At 37.1% G+C, this 18542-nt stretch overlaps 1 protein-coding gene across 1 annotated transcript; it reads left to right on the forward strand.

The window, feature by feature from the left end:
• Nucleotides 1–8880: 8880 nt before the first annotated feature.
• Nucleotides 8881–12755, forward strand: LOC141908564 (PR domain zinc finger protein 12-like). Its single transcript, XM_074798661.1, has 6 exons — nt 8881–9028; nt 10136–10323; nt 10520–10681; nt 10817–10925; nt 11056–11259; nt 12571–12755. Exons 1-6 carry the CDS (start codon nt 8881–8883, stop codon nt 12753–12755), a joined length of 996 nt encoding a protein of 331 aa, XP_074654762.1.
• Nucleotides 12756–18542: the final 5787 nt, after the last annotated feature.

An 18542-nucleotide genomic window follows, 5' to 3' on the forward strand; every position in this document is an offset into this window, starting at 1 on the left:
ATGTCGCAAAACTATCCCAATTATACATAGATTAAACAACTGGGTAAATTACGCCTGATACACAACCACCAACGATAAACAACAGCGTCGCGTCAACCAGAATTACAGTGGATCTTTTGCGAATGCGTGTACTATCGAAATCCTAGAGGATCATGAGGCAAATAGAATTCGAAATAGCTCTTGTGGGAGGATAATAGATGTCAAATACATAACCAGAAACAGTGATTTTCGTTCCTATATACACCAGTGTATGTTAGTAGTATAGATATATATGATTGAAACGGATCTCTTGCGGAATTCAATTAGGGAAGTTAGATCGGTCTCATTACATCTCCCGAGGAAGCAGTTAATGTAGATTGTTTTTATCGTAGCAAATATGAAACAATTTCTAAAATGGCAATATACGACGAACCCATGAGATAATCAGTTCCAAGTACCAGCATATACTTAAAATGGTCGATTTTCAAGCTTACGTATTTCATGTATACAGGAAATGTAGAATATCATATATAAGATCATATTTGATTTCGCCGAGTCTGCTCTGCCTCGTCGACTAACCCCTTTCGCCGTCTATCGTAAAGGCGAAGCGGTAGAATGTGAACCAAATTCATTTCTCGAATCTGTTTGCGGATGCGCTTAACCCTACTGCTAAAGGCTGATCAAATCTAGAAGAACGGCTGATACATCGATATTTTGCTGACTGTACATTTTTTAAGAAGAGCTTTCTTTTAAAAAAAAGTAATGACTACTGGTAGCTATAGAACGGGATCCTATAAATTGAACAAAAATACGAAATCAAATCATGTTAAATAGCAAGTTGAGAATTGGTAATTGGTGCGCGAGTCTAGCGTCCGCGAGTGTCCATCCAGTTGACCAGAGGCGAAAAACCCTGCGAGGGCGGCTACGACTAGATCCTCAGATCGCAGATACGATACGAACCGGGGTTGCTATGATTTGAATGACGGGTCGTCGACGAAACCGATGTAATTCGAGTCGGAATTAATTAAGGAACGCGGGAGACAGGGCCTGGAGTAACGTATAATAATTGCATACTGCCGGGGAAGCGCGGCTCATAGGCGGACGTTTTTTTCCCAGTAACTGGTACCTGCTTTACGAACCCTGCAAATACGAATTATCGAGCTCACCAGTCTGGATTGGTATGTCTAAAAAAATCATCTCTATTTAGATTTCAGACATGGTGCATGGTACTATATCACATGGTTTAAGTACATGTATTATGTAATATATATATATATATTCAAACATATAGCTTGTATTGGGCTCTTTCAACTAAGCTCTCATATATTATCTATTTGACAATAAAGAAGGCGCCGTTGAAACAGGTTTTTTTCGTAGTCAATTCAGTGTCTGTCTTGTGTAATTCATATCATAATTACGTACATGTCATACAGTTTGGTTAGTTCATGGACATCTAAATATTGATTTACACGTATATGCCCATTGTTGGTGTCACGCTCCTGGAATAAGATTCTGTAAGTCCCTTGAGCAAACCTGACGACTTCTCCGCCGGTGCTTCTTGATATTTGTATACCTTGAAAGTGCTAAGTACGGCCATCCATCGATATGTTTACATGTCTATCTATTGAAATCCATGTGAAATGCAAATCAAATTTCAGTATCTCATTTTTCATATTCTATACGGTGGTCGTTTTTGTGGTCGTTTTATATATATATATATATATATATATATATATATATATATATATATATATATATATATATATATATATATATATATATATATATATATATATATATATATATATATATATATATATATATATTGAAGTGAAAATGTATTTTTGTGGAACAAAATTGATGAGGGTGGCCAAAAACCGTGAAAAGTACGTTAGTTCATGGTCACTTAGATTTGTTCAATTGTGAGGCGCTATTCATAAAATCACACAATCCTTCCCTGAACAAAGAGCTTACCAATAGCTGTCTAATAAACACTATAATCCGTGTATACTGTAGATAAATGAAGAAATCCCACACTTCGAATCAAATTTATTATTATGAGCTTATAAACTCACATGATCTAGAATAGAAGTAGTGTGTCAAAACTAAAGATAAACACACCAAGCAATTAAAACATCAAGGGGTACCGTAGAAACCACAGCAATTCTAACCAGTTCAGAATAATAACAAATTATGTAACTAAGTGAAGTGGACTGAAGTGAAATTAACCCAAATCTAATTAAGAGTTGATGTGTCTCGATAATAATTGGTTATGTGGAGAAAAACCAGTATTTAAATTAGTACATAAATTGGATTTCGAAAGTTTACATATTAGGGCTGATTCCACTATGTGTCTCTTATGAATATCTTTACAAGGATAAATAAGTTTCGAATTCTGAAAGTCAAATTAATGATTGGTTGTTAAGACATGATTTGCTATTCCACTCTCAGGCTTTTGGTTGCGGATATCTATTTTGTGTTCTTTAATACGCTGAATAAGATTACGTCCCGTTTCGCCGATGTACATCATATTACAGTCTTTACATGATATCTTATAGACCCCGGACTCAATTAGCTCACTGTTAATAATAATAAAATAATAATAAATTTGATCGTATAATTTCAAATTCGAAGTGTGGGATTTCTTCATTTAGCTTACCAATAGTTTTTCTTCAATTGCCTTGTAAATTTTCTAAACGCTATATTTTATTTATTATGTCAGATTCTTCTCATCTCAATGATATGACGGTTACAGGTTACAACTTAAGAGTTATGATTTTGTTTTGATGAGAAAAAGGATGTTAAATGTTCGCCTTGGCATTTTATTAATTAACTCGTCCTTTCATTGTCACAAACATGCAGACAAACACCCATTCACACATTTGTACCGTTACCGAACAAAATAGTTAGCATACAACGATTCATCGGATATTACGAATATACAATTTCGTCCCGGGAAGATAATCGAACTAATTTCATACTGGATGTAACGAACTATCGGTTATGACGAACAGATTTTCTGGTCCCGCGAGGTTAGCTGTAACGAGGTTCCGCTATACACGCCGACGATTCTGAAATATTCGATTCTGTAACGCTTAATATCCAGTGCGAAGAATCTGCATGAACTGTGAATTACAACAAATGAGTTATAACAAAAAAAGGTAATTTTTCAAATAACATCGAACGAAGAGAAATGTCTAGCGTTCGAGCGGTTTTAAGTGCATTAGATGGCGGTGCATTGTTTTATTTATTTTACGAGTTATTCACGGGCGGACGTCGTCCCTGAAGTTCAGTCCATTGATTCGATAGAATCCGATCCAGATTCTGCAGAGCAAACGCTCGCACCCGCATCATCTTACTCGAGTCCACACGCGGTACGACTATCATTATTATCGGAGTCAGCCAATTTTTTACGCACATGCCGCGTTGTGAAGTCGGCCGTTAGTCACGTGGCATCTGGTACCCGACGATGGCGCTCAGACGTCGCCGATAGTCCGACGGATGTTTTCGAATTTTACATAATTATTTGCGCGTTTACAAAATTAGAAATGCGGGTGTCGATGGTAATCAAAATACTTAATTTGGCTATAAACTTTTGTTTGGGTTTTTTTCTACGAAAACGTCGCCGATCTGCTCTAAATGCGTGCGCTCGCGCTCTTCTCCGATATCGGGCGGCTCCGTTAGCTGCTTCCTCGCGGCGCGGAAAGTAATTTCTCATTCTAGTCGTATTAAAGTCGCGTTTTTTACATCAGAAATGACAGGTAACCGTTTACACAATGCCCCCCGCACACACGGCGAAGATGAATAAAAAGCTGTTACCCGGTGAAGAGAGTCGAAGTGCGCCTTTCACCAACCGCTATTTTATTGACATAATAGCAACGCATATTACGTTCTATTGGATCATCAAATTTCGAATCTAGATAGCTATAAAAGCGTAAACACGATGAATCTAATTTTCAAATGAGTAAATGCGTTTATTGATAACGAACCCCATCAGGTTCGAATTCGTGATTGTAGCTTAGCCTGACGTACGCGGCAAATAAACCGAAAAAACGAGCTGAAGCATTTTCTGGAAAAATTAATCGTGGAGCGAAAAGCACTTTGTTTCTACTATCGTATATTTATCTGCGGGCTTGTATTTGTCAAGGAGGTGAGAAAACATCAATTGCGCGCACTTGATTTCTTCATTCCGTCGCGCTAAGACGGCACAAAATAAAATAGCCACTATCTAACCACCAATTGAAACGATTAAGATATCCATTAGAAAAGTCCATCACTCTCTACAATATTCGCCGAATACATTCTCACACAAGGATGAGATCGACCTGTATAGAGCCTAAAGATACAAAACGATGATATCCTATTGACCCGCGGCCGGAGCAGGTTTTTCGAAACACCTGAGTACACGGTCGATTGTATATAGACACAAAAACAACATCAGGTGCAACTGGTAGGGAATAGAGCAAATACATTATACCTCGCATCGTGTAGAGATACAAATATAAAGAATACTCAACTATACACGGCGGAAACAATAAACGACATAGTCATTGTAGTACGCTATGTTTTCTCGGCTCCCGGGGAGAGAAAGTTGTTACGAAAACATGTTAAGCAAATTATCTTTATATATCTCTTTGAAAATGCTGGGATGTTTCCACGATGAGAGGTTGCAGAGAACGGTCCATTAACATTTTGTTGATTAAACAGTGTAGGTATGAATTGGCGCGACAAATAGTTCGCTACGACCTCTTGTTTACGGAAATATTCGTAACTATGAGGATTTCATGCTAAAATGTTTGTTCGACGAAAATGATTTGTAAGAATTTTGAACTGATTCACAATTCAATAGAATATAAGTGAAAACCAGGAATATATAAATTGTGAATACACGGTCATTGCTTATCATTCATGTTGGATCAGAATCACACGTTCTGGTGAAATCATAGACATACATTTGAAAACATTTTGACAAGCTAACTTATTGTACATTACAATATCAAATCTACAAACAAGTGAATAGTCTATGAGAAGATTTGGCACACCAGTTCGTTGAAATAGATCAAAAGTTTGCGTTGAAAGCGTTAAATTAAAATTCGTTAATATTTTCAATTATCTAACATTTTACTCAGACCAGCTTGCTGTTATAAATTGGATCAACGTAAAAACCATTTTTGTTTTACTTTAAACGTGGTCATGGTTCAAGTATCTTAATTCTCTTCATTTTTTTATCTAGCGTTTTTTGACGCCGTAAAAACCGTGACAATAATGTTAATATACATTGATAATTGATACTATGCGTTGTTCTGCGTGAGTCGGTTCCGGTTCATTCAAACAATCTTCCAACCAACAATCTGATACGGCAAGTGACAGATTAGTATACCATCAACATCATAAATAACATCACTTAATCATTTAGTAAGATTTCTTCGATTTTATACATTTCATTACTAGTTTCTCATGCTCATATTTTATTTTTGTATCTTCTGTACTTTTCTTTGTTGGTTCATGATCCATTGTGTTGGTTACGAATGTCTAATGTCAATAAATGAATGTATCTTCTTCCAACAACTATCAATGCATGCCGGTACTTAAAGTTCTTTAATTGGTTTGTCGAAATTATATGAAGCATGTTGTTTTCTGAGATTTATAACCGCATACAAGTTTTAATTTTATGGTTCAAAAATTGGTACGCATATCTGCTACGGTCATATTGTTATTCGAAAGATCGCTTTGGCAGGAAGCCGAACGTCATCCACCCGAAACGTAAACAGAAGCAAATAAGGAAATAAAGAAGAAGAAAATAAAGTCATATAAGTTATATAAGCTCTTGTTTCGCGACAGCGTGCGTTGCTTCGAAACACAAAATACACAGTTCGATTACGCCATGGACGAAAAGAATTCACGGTGATCACGTGGGCTGTGAGTTGTAGAAATTTATGAATAGGAAAGTCTTAAGCGCTCGTTAGAAATCATCGAGATCGGGGATTCGTCTGGCAGGTTATCATCAATTCAATTTAATTCAAACACTTTGTTGTCCCGTTATGTTAGAAAACATCATCGTTTCGAAAAAACAATAGAACAACAAAAACAGAAGACAAACATACAAAGTGTTATATTCAGAACAACAGGACATTACCTCTCGCCAGAGGAGAGGAAATCGTAATAATACATCGATGAAGTTGTAGATACTGCTAACACTGAAGCATCGACCACCAAAAGTCTTTTTTGTACGGAATAAGAGACAGTTGATACTAAATTCTCAATTCGTAAAAAACTTTTCAACCTTTGACGTTCAATTATTCGTGAAAATGCGGTGAAAAGAATTTCTAATTAATACCAGTTTCGACTGCGCACAGCGTGATTTCGAAAATTACTTATTACAATTGACAACGGACGCTGCTCTAAATCGATTTTAGTTTTTGAAAACAAAATGTGGCCGGCGTTCTCTGGGGGTGGGTGTAGCCGCACACAACTGCCTCAGAATGATGCGGGTATAATTTATTGACTTCGTCGTCAAAAAGCTATTCGTCGCTATAAATTACATCGGGCGGTGATTCTTTTTTGTTCGGTGCAACACCGCGAGCATTTTTTTTCGAAATTGAAAAGAACGCCTCATTCATCGCCTTAGGGACGAACAGGTACTCGAGAGCGCACTGGTATCCCACCTGGGGTATGATTAAGCACGCGTAGGCCTTTAACTAAAAACTCGATTAGCGATAGTCCATAAAAAAATTTCAAGGTTTTTGTGAATTATACAAACACATCAATGTCCGCAGTGAAAAGAAATATTTCATCACTTGTTTTTCTCAATTGATACCGTGCGCATTGAAATCGACGCCTAAGTATATACCTCGCTATATTCAACTAGGTCACTCTTCAGTCGAATCCTCTCAAATTGAAAAAAGTAACAAAAAAAAAAATCGTCGTCTTTTTCACTTCCCGGACGTTGTCACTTGTTGGATGACGAGGCACGTGAACTGCGACGCAACAAATTTTTGCGTAGTCAGAATTAACAAAAAGAAACTGGGAAGCATCAAAATTAAACCGTAAAAAACCGGCGAGAGATGCGGGTAATAATATTCAATAAGACTGTTTTCACTCGCGGTTGTGCATTAAAGCGTTGCCATGCTGACGATTAGCACAGACAAAGTCCCAATTTCATTTTTGCAGATATCTGAAATTAGGTGTAAACGTTTATATACCGATACCCAGGCCCGAATCTAGCTTTTTTGAGGAGCGGTTCTATTTCAAGAGAAAGGGCACTATATTTTCCCGTGAAAAGGGGCACTGTCATATTTAAAGAAGACGTGCCTAAAATATTATATAAGTGCCCGGGTTACTGAGTAAATTATTTGAGAATGGATTGCTTCTCATTAAAAAGAAAAAATAACAACATGAAATTGTATCAAATTTCGCAAAATCTTGACCCAAATCATTTTGACACTGACTCTGATGAAGGGCGCTTTAAAAATTTTAGGGGGTTCGTTCGCTACCCCCGAACCCCCACTCGGCACGGGCTTGAGTATACTACTCGGTAAAAGATTTCTACCGCCGCAGTGACTGCAAGAATCGAAAGGAATCTCCGAACGCGCCAGCATTCGAAAGAGAAAGTACGCCATTCCTCTTTTGAAAAAATTACAATCGAAAAAGGCCTTGTCCATTAGTTTTCGATAGGGTATCGTTTCTTTATAGGTTTGCCGAGATTTTACATTGTCAAAGTCGTTTGAATGTCGTCGTGAATAAACTAAACATACAGTCCATTCTTCTTGTTAATATATTCAACTCGTTTTGTGAAATGACTGTTTTGTAATAGTAGATGTTTTATATACATTTGATATAATGCTATATTTCAATACAATTTCATATTAACGAGTTTCGTCTGATTTTTTCTATGATCGCGTATAGACTGCACCCTAGGTGGCCAGACAGCATTCACGTCACTTTTATATGAAGAAAAATGCTTACGTAAAGAATCGTTCCTTTTCATTCTTGCATATTATCTTAGCTTTAGCATGGAGATATGAAATAAAATTCTATACACGCGCTTTACTGAGTGAGGAGCCCGCGTTTCGGTGGAAAGATTTAAAGTTTATCAGTAATTGTGTTATCATGACTAATCAGGGCCGTACCTAGCATTTGAATGGGGACAGAAAAACCCGAAAAAGGACAGTTACCTAAAGTCTAAAACCGATATAGCGATTCTCCTGATCAGTCCTAAAGAGAACTCTGTTAGGCCTATAATACTATCATGCCTGTCAGTCCCAACTGAAGGATTGGGCATTAAACTTCTATTGGAGATAAAACAAATGCAAAAAGGGCACTTTTCAATTTTCGAGGGGCAACTGTCCCCCGCTGTGTACGGACCGGCTAATGGAACTTCAAGTCATCCCGAGTCCATTTCACAGAACGACTCCGACGATTCATTAGACATGAAAAAAGAATACTAATGGAACGTTAGTTAATGCCAATTAAAAGTCGCGAGTTATTTTGTTACATGTCATGCATATCGGTGGAACAGTAATTCGCAAATAACATATGTACCGCATTTCGTGAAATTATGGCTTGCAACCAAATGTAAATAGATCTGAATTCGACCGCGATTGAAGATCGAATTTTCAATTGTTCCTTAAGACATGGTTTGAAATGGTCTTTATCATTTTACATTTCGTCGCCCAATAAAATCTGGCAGATTGATTCATCAGGGCTAATAAAATACGTTATCATTTTGATGACGCTCTAAGCAGTCGATGTCCCGCCCATTCGCCTTTTGTCGGCACGTCAATAACGTGCTACCGATTTTGACTGCGTTGTGGAGATGTTCCCGTCACGTGCCTGTCCGTATCCGGCACGCGCCCGTACGGGCCGGTTTCCGTATATAAGCGAAATGCGGCGATACGATGGATGGAGAGATACGACGCGGCCACGATGATGATGATGATGGAATCGACGTCCGCCCAAGGAGCGACTCCAGAACGGGTCATATCTCAAGAATTATTGAAACATTTCCTCTATGGGAAACGGAGTCCGAAAATCGATTACGAATTTAGTGGTGAGTTTTTTAAATTCAGTGAGGGTGATTTAATGGGAATTTTTGCAGTTCATTTTAGAGCATTAAATTGTGTGCGCTGCTGTTGGTAAAAATACGCCATTTTAACTGAAAAGTGAAATGAACTATAAGTTTCAAATTGATGTGGAAAAAATCCCGAAGTTATTTGACGTTTTCGAAGTGAGAACCCGTATAGAATATTCGAATTCAACGCACTCGAAAATCTCTAGAAGAATATTTTCATTATAACATTGAAACATTGATTTATAATTGACTTCACCGAACGATTAACGAACAAGATGGGGAATATTAATTGAAATGGATGATGTCAAAACAGCCCAATTCCTAGGGCTGGGGAGGGGGTCCGGGGTAGCGAACGAATCCCCTAGAATTAAGAATAAGTGCCCTTGAAAAAATGTCAGTTAAAAAAAAATTCGGGTGAAGAATTTTTGAAAATTTGATCAATTTTCGTGTTATTTTTGGAAAATGAAAAGTGGTTATTCCGTAAAAGTATTTAATTACGTGTAAACATATCTAAGGTCATATTTAAGATATATACTTTTTCAATAGGAAAGTGCCCCTTTTCACGGTGAAAAAGTGCCATTTTTCTTGAAGTAGCACTGCCCCTTGAAACATTTCGGCACTCTTCTGCAAAATGACATCAAGTAGTCAATATCGTTCGGTATACTCCATTCTATGTGGATCAAGAATACATAACGTAATTTAATTTTTCAATCTAATTTAATATCAATCGTGTATCTTTATAAGATGCTGTAACCAAGCAAAGCGATCCAGTAAATAAGATAAAAACCCGCTATAGAGATCAAAAGTTAAAGATTTAAAAATCGACGTGATGATGATCTGTAGTGTGAGATCGAAACGTCGTGTCATTTCATTATTTTTTGGAATAAATTCTCGATTTTCAAAACTTTTAATCTGTATATGGGTTTATATCTTGTTATTTGTTCTCCACGTTTGAGTGTGGTTATTCTACTAATAATAGTCAATTTATCAATTGATAGTCATGTGGCGATTCGACATTTTGACCATTTCCCTATATTCCCGGTGAAACAAAAGGGCTATTTCCTTTACTTTTCTTAATCATTGCAGCTTCTGTACCGCCGGTAGTCTGTCCACCCCAGGTTCGAATTTCGCAGTCGTCTCAACCAGGGCAAAAGTGGGGAATGTTCAGCACGGTATGGATGAAAGAAGGCACCGAGATGGGACCGTTCCTCGGCACAGTTATCCCCGCTGCTAACATTGATAGAAATGTGCTTCACAACGAACCTATTTGGGAGGTAGGCATTAGTTAGCGATATTCATCAAAGCTTACTCATTTGAATGATTAATTTTCATTTTTGATTTGTGTGCGCCTTACAAATTCACCACGCACCTACCAGCAATGAAACAGGGCAGTTTCCTTTTAGCATAAATCAATATTTTTCAACCTCTTTCATCAATTTAGCAAATTAGCACCAATTATGTTTCTTTCAGTTGTTCGACGAGCAAGGAGAAGTGACGTCAATGGTGACGGGCAGCCCCACTTGTTGGCTTTCGTACGTGAATTGCGCAAGACACACGAATGAACAGAATCTCGATATCATTCAAGTTCATTCTTCAAATTTATCGGAAGAAATCTATTTCAGAGTGACAAAGGTGAGGAATGAATCCGGACGCGGATGTTTCTTATAGTAACATCTTATCAAATTGCTTATCTTAATCAACTGACAATAAAACCATTAGAATCTCCCGTAAAAACTAAGCCTTCTCAATATTTTTCTTCATCCGTAGCCGATATCGCCGGGACAGGAGCTGTTGGTTTGGTATGGCAAACAGCATAATCTATTCTTCGGAATACCGATTCCAACTATCTCGAATCCAGATGATTTGGACGTTCGATGTACGTATAAATATCTCTATATATCGAGATAATACGGTTGCTTATACTATTTCAAAACGTTTTAAGACTGAGAAAATAAGATTAAGCAGTGGGTGTTTTTCTAACGTAGATTTGTAATTTCATGTTTCAGTGACCGAGTCGGCGACTTTGGACAATAAGCCTAATAATGCGTGTAAGCTCCGCTGCGTCATTTGTCATCGCGGCTTCAATTCGAAAAGCAACCTACGATCGCACATGCGCATTCACACTCAAGAAAAACCGTTTATTTGCCGGTTCTGTAAGCGAAGTTTCAGCCAATCGTCGACGCTCAGAAATCACGTTCGTCTACACACTGGTACGTATAGGTCTATATCAATATAACCAGATCTTAGATACAATACAATGCAATGCAATGCAATAGCAAAAAATGAGTAACGATCAATAACGCCATTTTTTATCATTAGTTGGTTTACGGATCCGCCGCAAGATTTTTCCAATTCAGGTATAACAAGAAGATTTTATTTTTATTATTTTTCCGCCGCCCCCTTATTTTCAAGCATACATATGGAAATAAAAAGAAACATTTATAGTTTCTTTCCACTACCATAACATCTTTTGATATCCCACACAAAAAATCTCTGTAGACAATTGGTGTCCTAATGGGTATGTTTGTCAGGTTGTTCAGCGTGACTTGCAAGAATGGTGGCGTCAGTTATGTGGGTAGGCAGTATATAGACAATATTCGAGTATTATAATCCCAAAACATCATCCAAAATAAAGCAATTTTTATTCTTTGTCAAATCCCGCCTTCGATCACTAAATCAGTAATGATAGCAATGTTTCGAGAAAGAAATATTTTTTCTTCATTTTCCCGCGGTTTTTATTCATTTTCCCGCCTCTGCAATCATTTCAAGTCCATAAAATCCGTAATCCAACTTACCATAAAAAAACATCCTAAATTACATGTCCAATATATACCTGATTATACTAACCGCACCCATTCCCGAATTGACTGTATAATTTAGGCTAGGTTTTGTAATGGTGGCTGAACCTTTTGATATATATATATGTACAGTGTGGACATTCTTTTTTATTTCTTTTTCTCTAAGTAATGTGCCTTCGTCTTTACGGTGCGTGACGTTTAATGTCTCAATCCATTCAATCTTTTGGTTCATGAAGCAAGGTCACGCGTGAAATGTGCTGAATTATGTCTCGGTATGAAATGAAAAAAACAAGGGCGCCTTTTTCATTCTCGTAAACGTTTTTGTGATGTCGAACACGTTGTTACTCAACATTACATGTACTTTCGACGGAGTTACTTCGTAAATCACGACATCGATTAGCTCCAATCGAATCCATTCGAATTATTTCAGCCCGAATTTGGCGCGAATAGAATCGTAAATAAGAACAATTGTTAGTTATTCTTTCACGTGCGGTTGGGTTTATTTAGTTTTCCATAAAATACCAGTAAAGACGTTTTATACGATGCGGGTGTAGAAGTTTGTTTTCGTGCGGTTTCAATTCAAAGAGAAAGAATTAGGTTATTTTTGTAGCCTTGTTAAGAATACGCGACGGCCTACTTAAAAACATGTATTTAGCTGTCTGTGCGAAGGAAGTGTATTCTTTATCGATTTGATCGAACAAAGGTCGTAATTTCTCCTTTCAGGCGAGCGCCCATATCGATGTACGTATTGCCAATGCGCGTATTCCCAACTAGCTGGATTACGCGCCCACCAGAAAAGCGCCCGGCACAAGCCCTACGTTCAACAGCAAACGCCAACTGCCGAGAAGCACCGTCTTATCCACCAACAACCTTCATCATCTGCTTCGTATCACCAACGACAGATTTGAATTGTTTAGCATCATCTAAATATCAAAGCATTTACTGTGATCATTCTCAAGCAATTTGTGTATATACATGATATTCGTATTCGTTTTTTGTCTATAAATAAACTCCAAGCTTTACTTCTATAATGATAGAATAATGTTATTGAAATAACTATGTAACGAGGCAGAATTTACTGAGATCTTGGGCTATTCATTTTCCAAGGCTTCCTAGAACCGGTTGGACATTCCTTGACGTAGGATCGTTGTTTTTCTGAATGGAAAACTGCGAAAATCAACCATGAACTCCGAAGTAAGACGGAATTAGAACGAAAATAACTTACTGGCCGCGAATGATGGATGGCTTTTCATTTGAGAATATTCAGTTGCCCTTGGCTTATACGGACAAAGAATGAAAACAGGTTTGACGTGGCCCTACTTAAAAACCGTAGAAGACTTTCTTTGAAGAATTCTGTTATTAATTGCATTTCTTATTTTCCAAGTATTCCTTATTTCTAAAGTTTGGAGGATACCGTGTGCGTCACGTCGCAAAGACGAAACGGTCAACGAAAGTCGGAGATAAGTAAAAATCCCGCTGCTTAGATAATTAGCAATAATACGACGAGTTCCGCTGATTCGGAATCGGCTGCGCGAGCGCGTGTCAACGCTGGTCAGTAATACGCGGGGGGCACGAAAATGGAACGGGCGAAAGTGGCCTCGGGGTATATCAATGGACCAAGGTAAAATGACAATTGTAAAACGATCTCGATCGCACAATAGTTGGTCATCTCGAAGTGTCAAACTCGCTGATAATTAGCCGAGAAATGCGACAAATACACCGTTTAACGGTCATTGTAAATCACGTGTAAATTGACACTTGAAATTATAATTGCTTCGACAAATAGATTGATATTTGCATACCAGACATCCGTCCGGTTGCGAGGCGGCGATGTCCGGGCGAATTCGATTTGGACGTATTCCAATATCAAATAGTTCCGTGTGATCGATTAAGAGGTCTTCTGCACATGGGTCAGAGCTATAACTTAAGAAGGCGTATTGCGTGTATATGTATATATATATATATAGCATTTTAGCGAGTTCGCTCCCTGGTACGAGACCGAAAAAAGAACCAAGGAGATATGTTTTATCTTTGGTAGAGAGTTCAAATTGTTGAAAATCCATAGAAGCAAAAACAGTACAAATCTCATTTTCTAATGAGTATATGAATTTATTCTAGCAAACGTTTTCGGGAGTTACATTTTGCCCTCTTGAGGCATAGCACAAGTAATTAGATTGTCATATACCGGCATCTATATCAAATAAGACAAAGCTTATTAGAAACAACATCGAATTACTGACAGACAGATAATTAGATTAAGAATAAAAGGTAATTAATTACATATTATCTAATTTACTGAGTGACGAAACTTGACTAGTAGTTTTTTTTAACATTTATTCTTTATTGCTTCAAATTGTACATAATTTTTCGAGCACAAAAACAACAGTAATATACATAGATATAAAAGTTTACATAATATTTTAACATAAACTGCAAGTTTTCTTATCACATTTCTATCATTTGTGTTGAATAATTTCCTAAATTTGTAGGTAGTTGGGTTTACTGTGAAAAATTGGGGTATATAGTATACATGAAGAAAGAATCCTGGCCCGTGATTAATGATTGTTGATTGAGGAAGGGCTGTTGAGCTTTGATAAAAAGTGCTTTTCTAGTTTTGCAAACTAAATCAGAAGATATTTTAAAAGGAGTGTTGATAGTTGAATGGTTGGACAGAGTTATCGGTTACAACCCTAAAGAAAACGCCCAATGGAAAATAACGTATTTACTAAGAGCGGATTAACGAGCCCCAACAAGCTATAATTTACGAGCAGATTAACGCATTGTATACGCTATAAAAATAATGATCCGCGATATCCAGAATTCGTATTGTATTGCACGCGAAAGGTCATTTTGCGTGTATACAAACAAACAACTAAATGTCTGTTAATTCGTCCTCTTGAGTTCAAAAGTCGACCGTTTCGGGTAATTAATTGATCATGCGATGGTAATAAAACGAGATTTGTGTTAGTTCAGCATAAGGTGCCACGTCACGCTCTTAAGTTAGACATAACCGCAAATAAGTACATTAACTTTCATGGTCAATGAACGGCCGATAGAAATATCACATGACTCTTGGTTCATGACCCGCAGCCTTCATTTATAACACAAAAGATCAAAATTATGGAATTTTATTGAATTGTCAAGTTCAAGTTCAAGTTTATTTTCCATATATATATGTATATATATGATTAACAAATAACAAAGTATACATTATATAAATATAAATTTTTATCAATGTCTAAAGCGACAATGAATTGAAGAATTATTATTCAATAATACGATAATTTCATTTCAATTGATTTCAATAAGAGGAAATTGTGATTTTCTTAAATCTATTTATCATTGTTTTGATGCTTGGAGAACTTCTCAAGGTGTCTGTGCTGTTTTGCCGTATCATTGGTACATTTTTCATAAAGGATCTATTGTATAAACTTGTGTTATGTAGGCCTATTCTGGGATAGTTTCTTTGGCGGGTGTTATAATTATGAGTAAATGAATTTCTATTAAATATATCTAGGACCGGTGCCGGTAGTTTGGATTTGCAGAAGTTATACGCAGTTTTTAACATTTCAAGATTGATTAGATCATATAGCTTTAATATATTTAATGATTTGAATGCGGGGACGATGGTGAGCAAATATCTGAATTTTTGATCAAACGTACTGCTCTTTTTTGAAGGATGAATATTTTGTCCAGAGTAGATGTGGTAATTAGAGGAGCCCATAAGTTTAGGCAATATGTTAGGTGGCTTTGGATATAACTGAAGTATAGGATTCTTTTGGTACAGGTTGGAACAAAATTTTTAAGTGTTTTAATCATGTATAGATTTTTATTGATTTTGTGAATTACGGTTTGGGCATGTTCTTCAAAGGACAAATTTTCACTTATATTAAGACCAAGATTGAAATTTTTAACATTTTTTACGGACTGATTGCCAAATTTCAGATTGATTTCATTATGATTAACTTTAAATGAATAAGGCTTAAATAACATATATGCTGTTTTAGTAAGGTTAAGGGTAAGCTTATTGGCTTTAAACCAATCGATAACAACATTTAGGTCATTTTTCATATTAGAAACTAGAACTTTAAGATTAGTTACAAATAGTGTACTGTCGTCCGCAAAGAGAACAGCTTTACAATTTCTTTTGAATTTAGGGTCAAGTTGTTGGTATAAATGATAAAAAGCAGAGGCTCTAATATTGAGCCCTGTGGTATTCCATATTCGATGCTTCTCAACTCTGAATTATGATTTTTATATTGCACAAACATATTTCGATCTGTAAGATAGCTTTTAAACCAATTTAAAGTTATTCCACGAACACCATAATAATTTGATTTTTTGATAAGAATATTAATATCGAGTGAGTCGAAAGCTTTAGAAAGATGTAAATTGTAGATTTTTTTTCCAATGTTTTGTACTCTGCCTTGGTTACATTCGATAACCTATGGCAATGTTCAACTCAAACAAGGTGAACATGCTTAAACCATGGGCTAAATCTCTTTTTACCAGGCTTCGTATCTTTATCTTTTGAAACCAACTTGTTTAACAAATCTTCGATACACCACAAAGACAGACACTTTCATCGCCTTCTATCGTTTTTATATCTGATAACGCGAGCGCGATGGCGAATCTAATCATCTATCCACGTATCCATGAAGTGTCCTAAGAAGGCGCATGTGTTTCCACGAGAAGAATATTTTTCTCGTGGCATTTTCGTGAATATTGTTCTATTTGCCGAGCATAGGTCGAGCGCGGTCACGTTCGTTAAACAATGAAGGAATCATGACCGATACCGTTCGTTATCAGTAGCAGATTCGAACACGTCGGGGGGTATTTATTGACCAGTGCGCGAAAGATGAACGCGGGTATATGCCCGTAGCGAGCATAGCGCAGTCCAGCTTCTCCAAGTTCATAGATACACTACGGGACGTATCAAATCCATTATTCTAATCTGATATCATTTATTTAAGCTTGGACTGTAAAACGTTCACGAGTCCGTGGATAAAGTTTGCTTCTTATTGACATGTCATGGACATTTTGTCAGTTATGTAACATAGTTCAGAAAGTAGAAGACATTGAGACCACAGCGAAGAAAAGCTCTCTGAGAATATTGGACATTTTGGACATTTTATCATTTCTGTAGCCCATTAAATCAGAAAAAAATGAGGTAGACCACAACGCCAACAAAAAGCTCTCTAATAACATTCGGTATGAGTGGATATGGATTTGGTACTTGAACTTGGTATTAACAGCTAGATTACTTGGAACTTTTATTGCCTCATATATATAACCTTATACACAAAGGATTGAACATGCAATCACACACATTGCAATATATCACACAACTATACTTCTATGAATATTATATAACATTCGAAATATTCAATTCATACGAAAATACTCCGTGGCATCTTGACCGGGACTCGAGCCCGATGGTATCGCGAGACTACGGTAGCAGTCACATGGTCATCAGGTTCGAATCCCCATTGAGGAAGGACAAAAAGAGTCCAGAATAACAGAAGGGAGTATATTGCAAACCATGTATATACTATATACACGGTTATACTATGATAGTGTAACGCATTTTTAGAAAATAATGTATATCTAATGAAAATCTCAGTTTCTGTGGATATCATTGTAACAGCGTACATAGGGCTTCAAATGAATCCCTCTTTTTCTTTCGTTCTGAATTCAGCCCGTTTCAGTTTAAAAAGCGGAGCAAATTAGATCGACCGAAAAGAACCGATCCCGGTCCGTTCTAAATTCTAACTTATGCAAGAGTCGAATGTTTTGATGAATGTTTTGATGAATGGTTTAATGTTGCCGGTGATTATGCATTAAGAGATTAACCCACGACACGATTGGACAAGAAAACGTTCAAAATGTAAAACGCTGATAAGGGGACGGCAATGCCAATACGAGCAAAAATAATTGAGCTCATATTGATGGTAAAAATGCACGCCCTTCAAAATCCTCGGCTATTCAAAACTACACTTTCAACTTATGAGCTGTTGGCGTAGTTCACATAATTTTTGAGGAATAAGTCTGCACATTGTTGGGCCTTGTTGGGTGAAAATTAGACCTCACTGCCGTTTCTCGTAATTTCTATAGCGAAAATTATAGGTTACACATGTACTACACAGCGCCCGACCGTATGCGAGAAAACAAACTGTTCTCTTAGTGAGGAATTCCTGTATTCCCGAGGCGATGAGAACGAAGAATTTTGTTTCGTAAGAAAACAATCATTTGTCGGGTTTTCCGCCTCGGGAAGGTTATAGACATTTTTTTCACAAATCGGAAAAAATATCTGTTGAGGCAGTCCGAAATGTTATGTTACTATATTACCGGAATCAATAACAATATAGTTTTTTTGCTATAAGTTGGTTTCCTATTTCCAGTAATTTGGAAAAAAGTAAGATTCGGCCGCGTGGAGCGCACGACCGACATGGCTTTTTATCGAGGCGCTAAGCGCGCTAATTGATACAAACGCGGGCACCGGTTTCGAAATTCGTATATTGTGGGCATTTTCCCTTTGACGAGCTCCCTTTACACGCTTGTAAAATCACGGATGGGCTTGGAGATGTAAACGTGTTCGTCGGAGTCGCTCCCTTCAGTTTTGATTGACAGGGGAAAAGCTAACACCGTTGGTAGATCTATTTTCTGTTTTGGACATTTTCGCTTCCTGAGAGATC

The sequence above is a fragment of the Tubulanus polymorphus genome, chromosome 7 (assembly GCF_964204645.1).
Source record: "Tubulanus polymorphus chromosome 7, tnTubPoly1.2, whole genome shotgun sequence".
Lineage (NCBI taxonomy): Eukaryota > Metazoa > Nemertea > Palaeonemertea > Tubulaniformes > Tubulanidae > Tubulanus > Tubulanus polymorphus.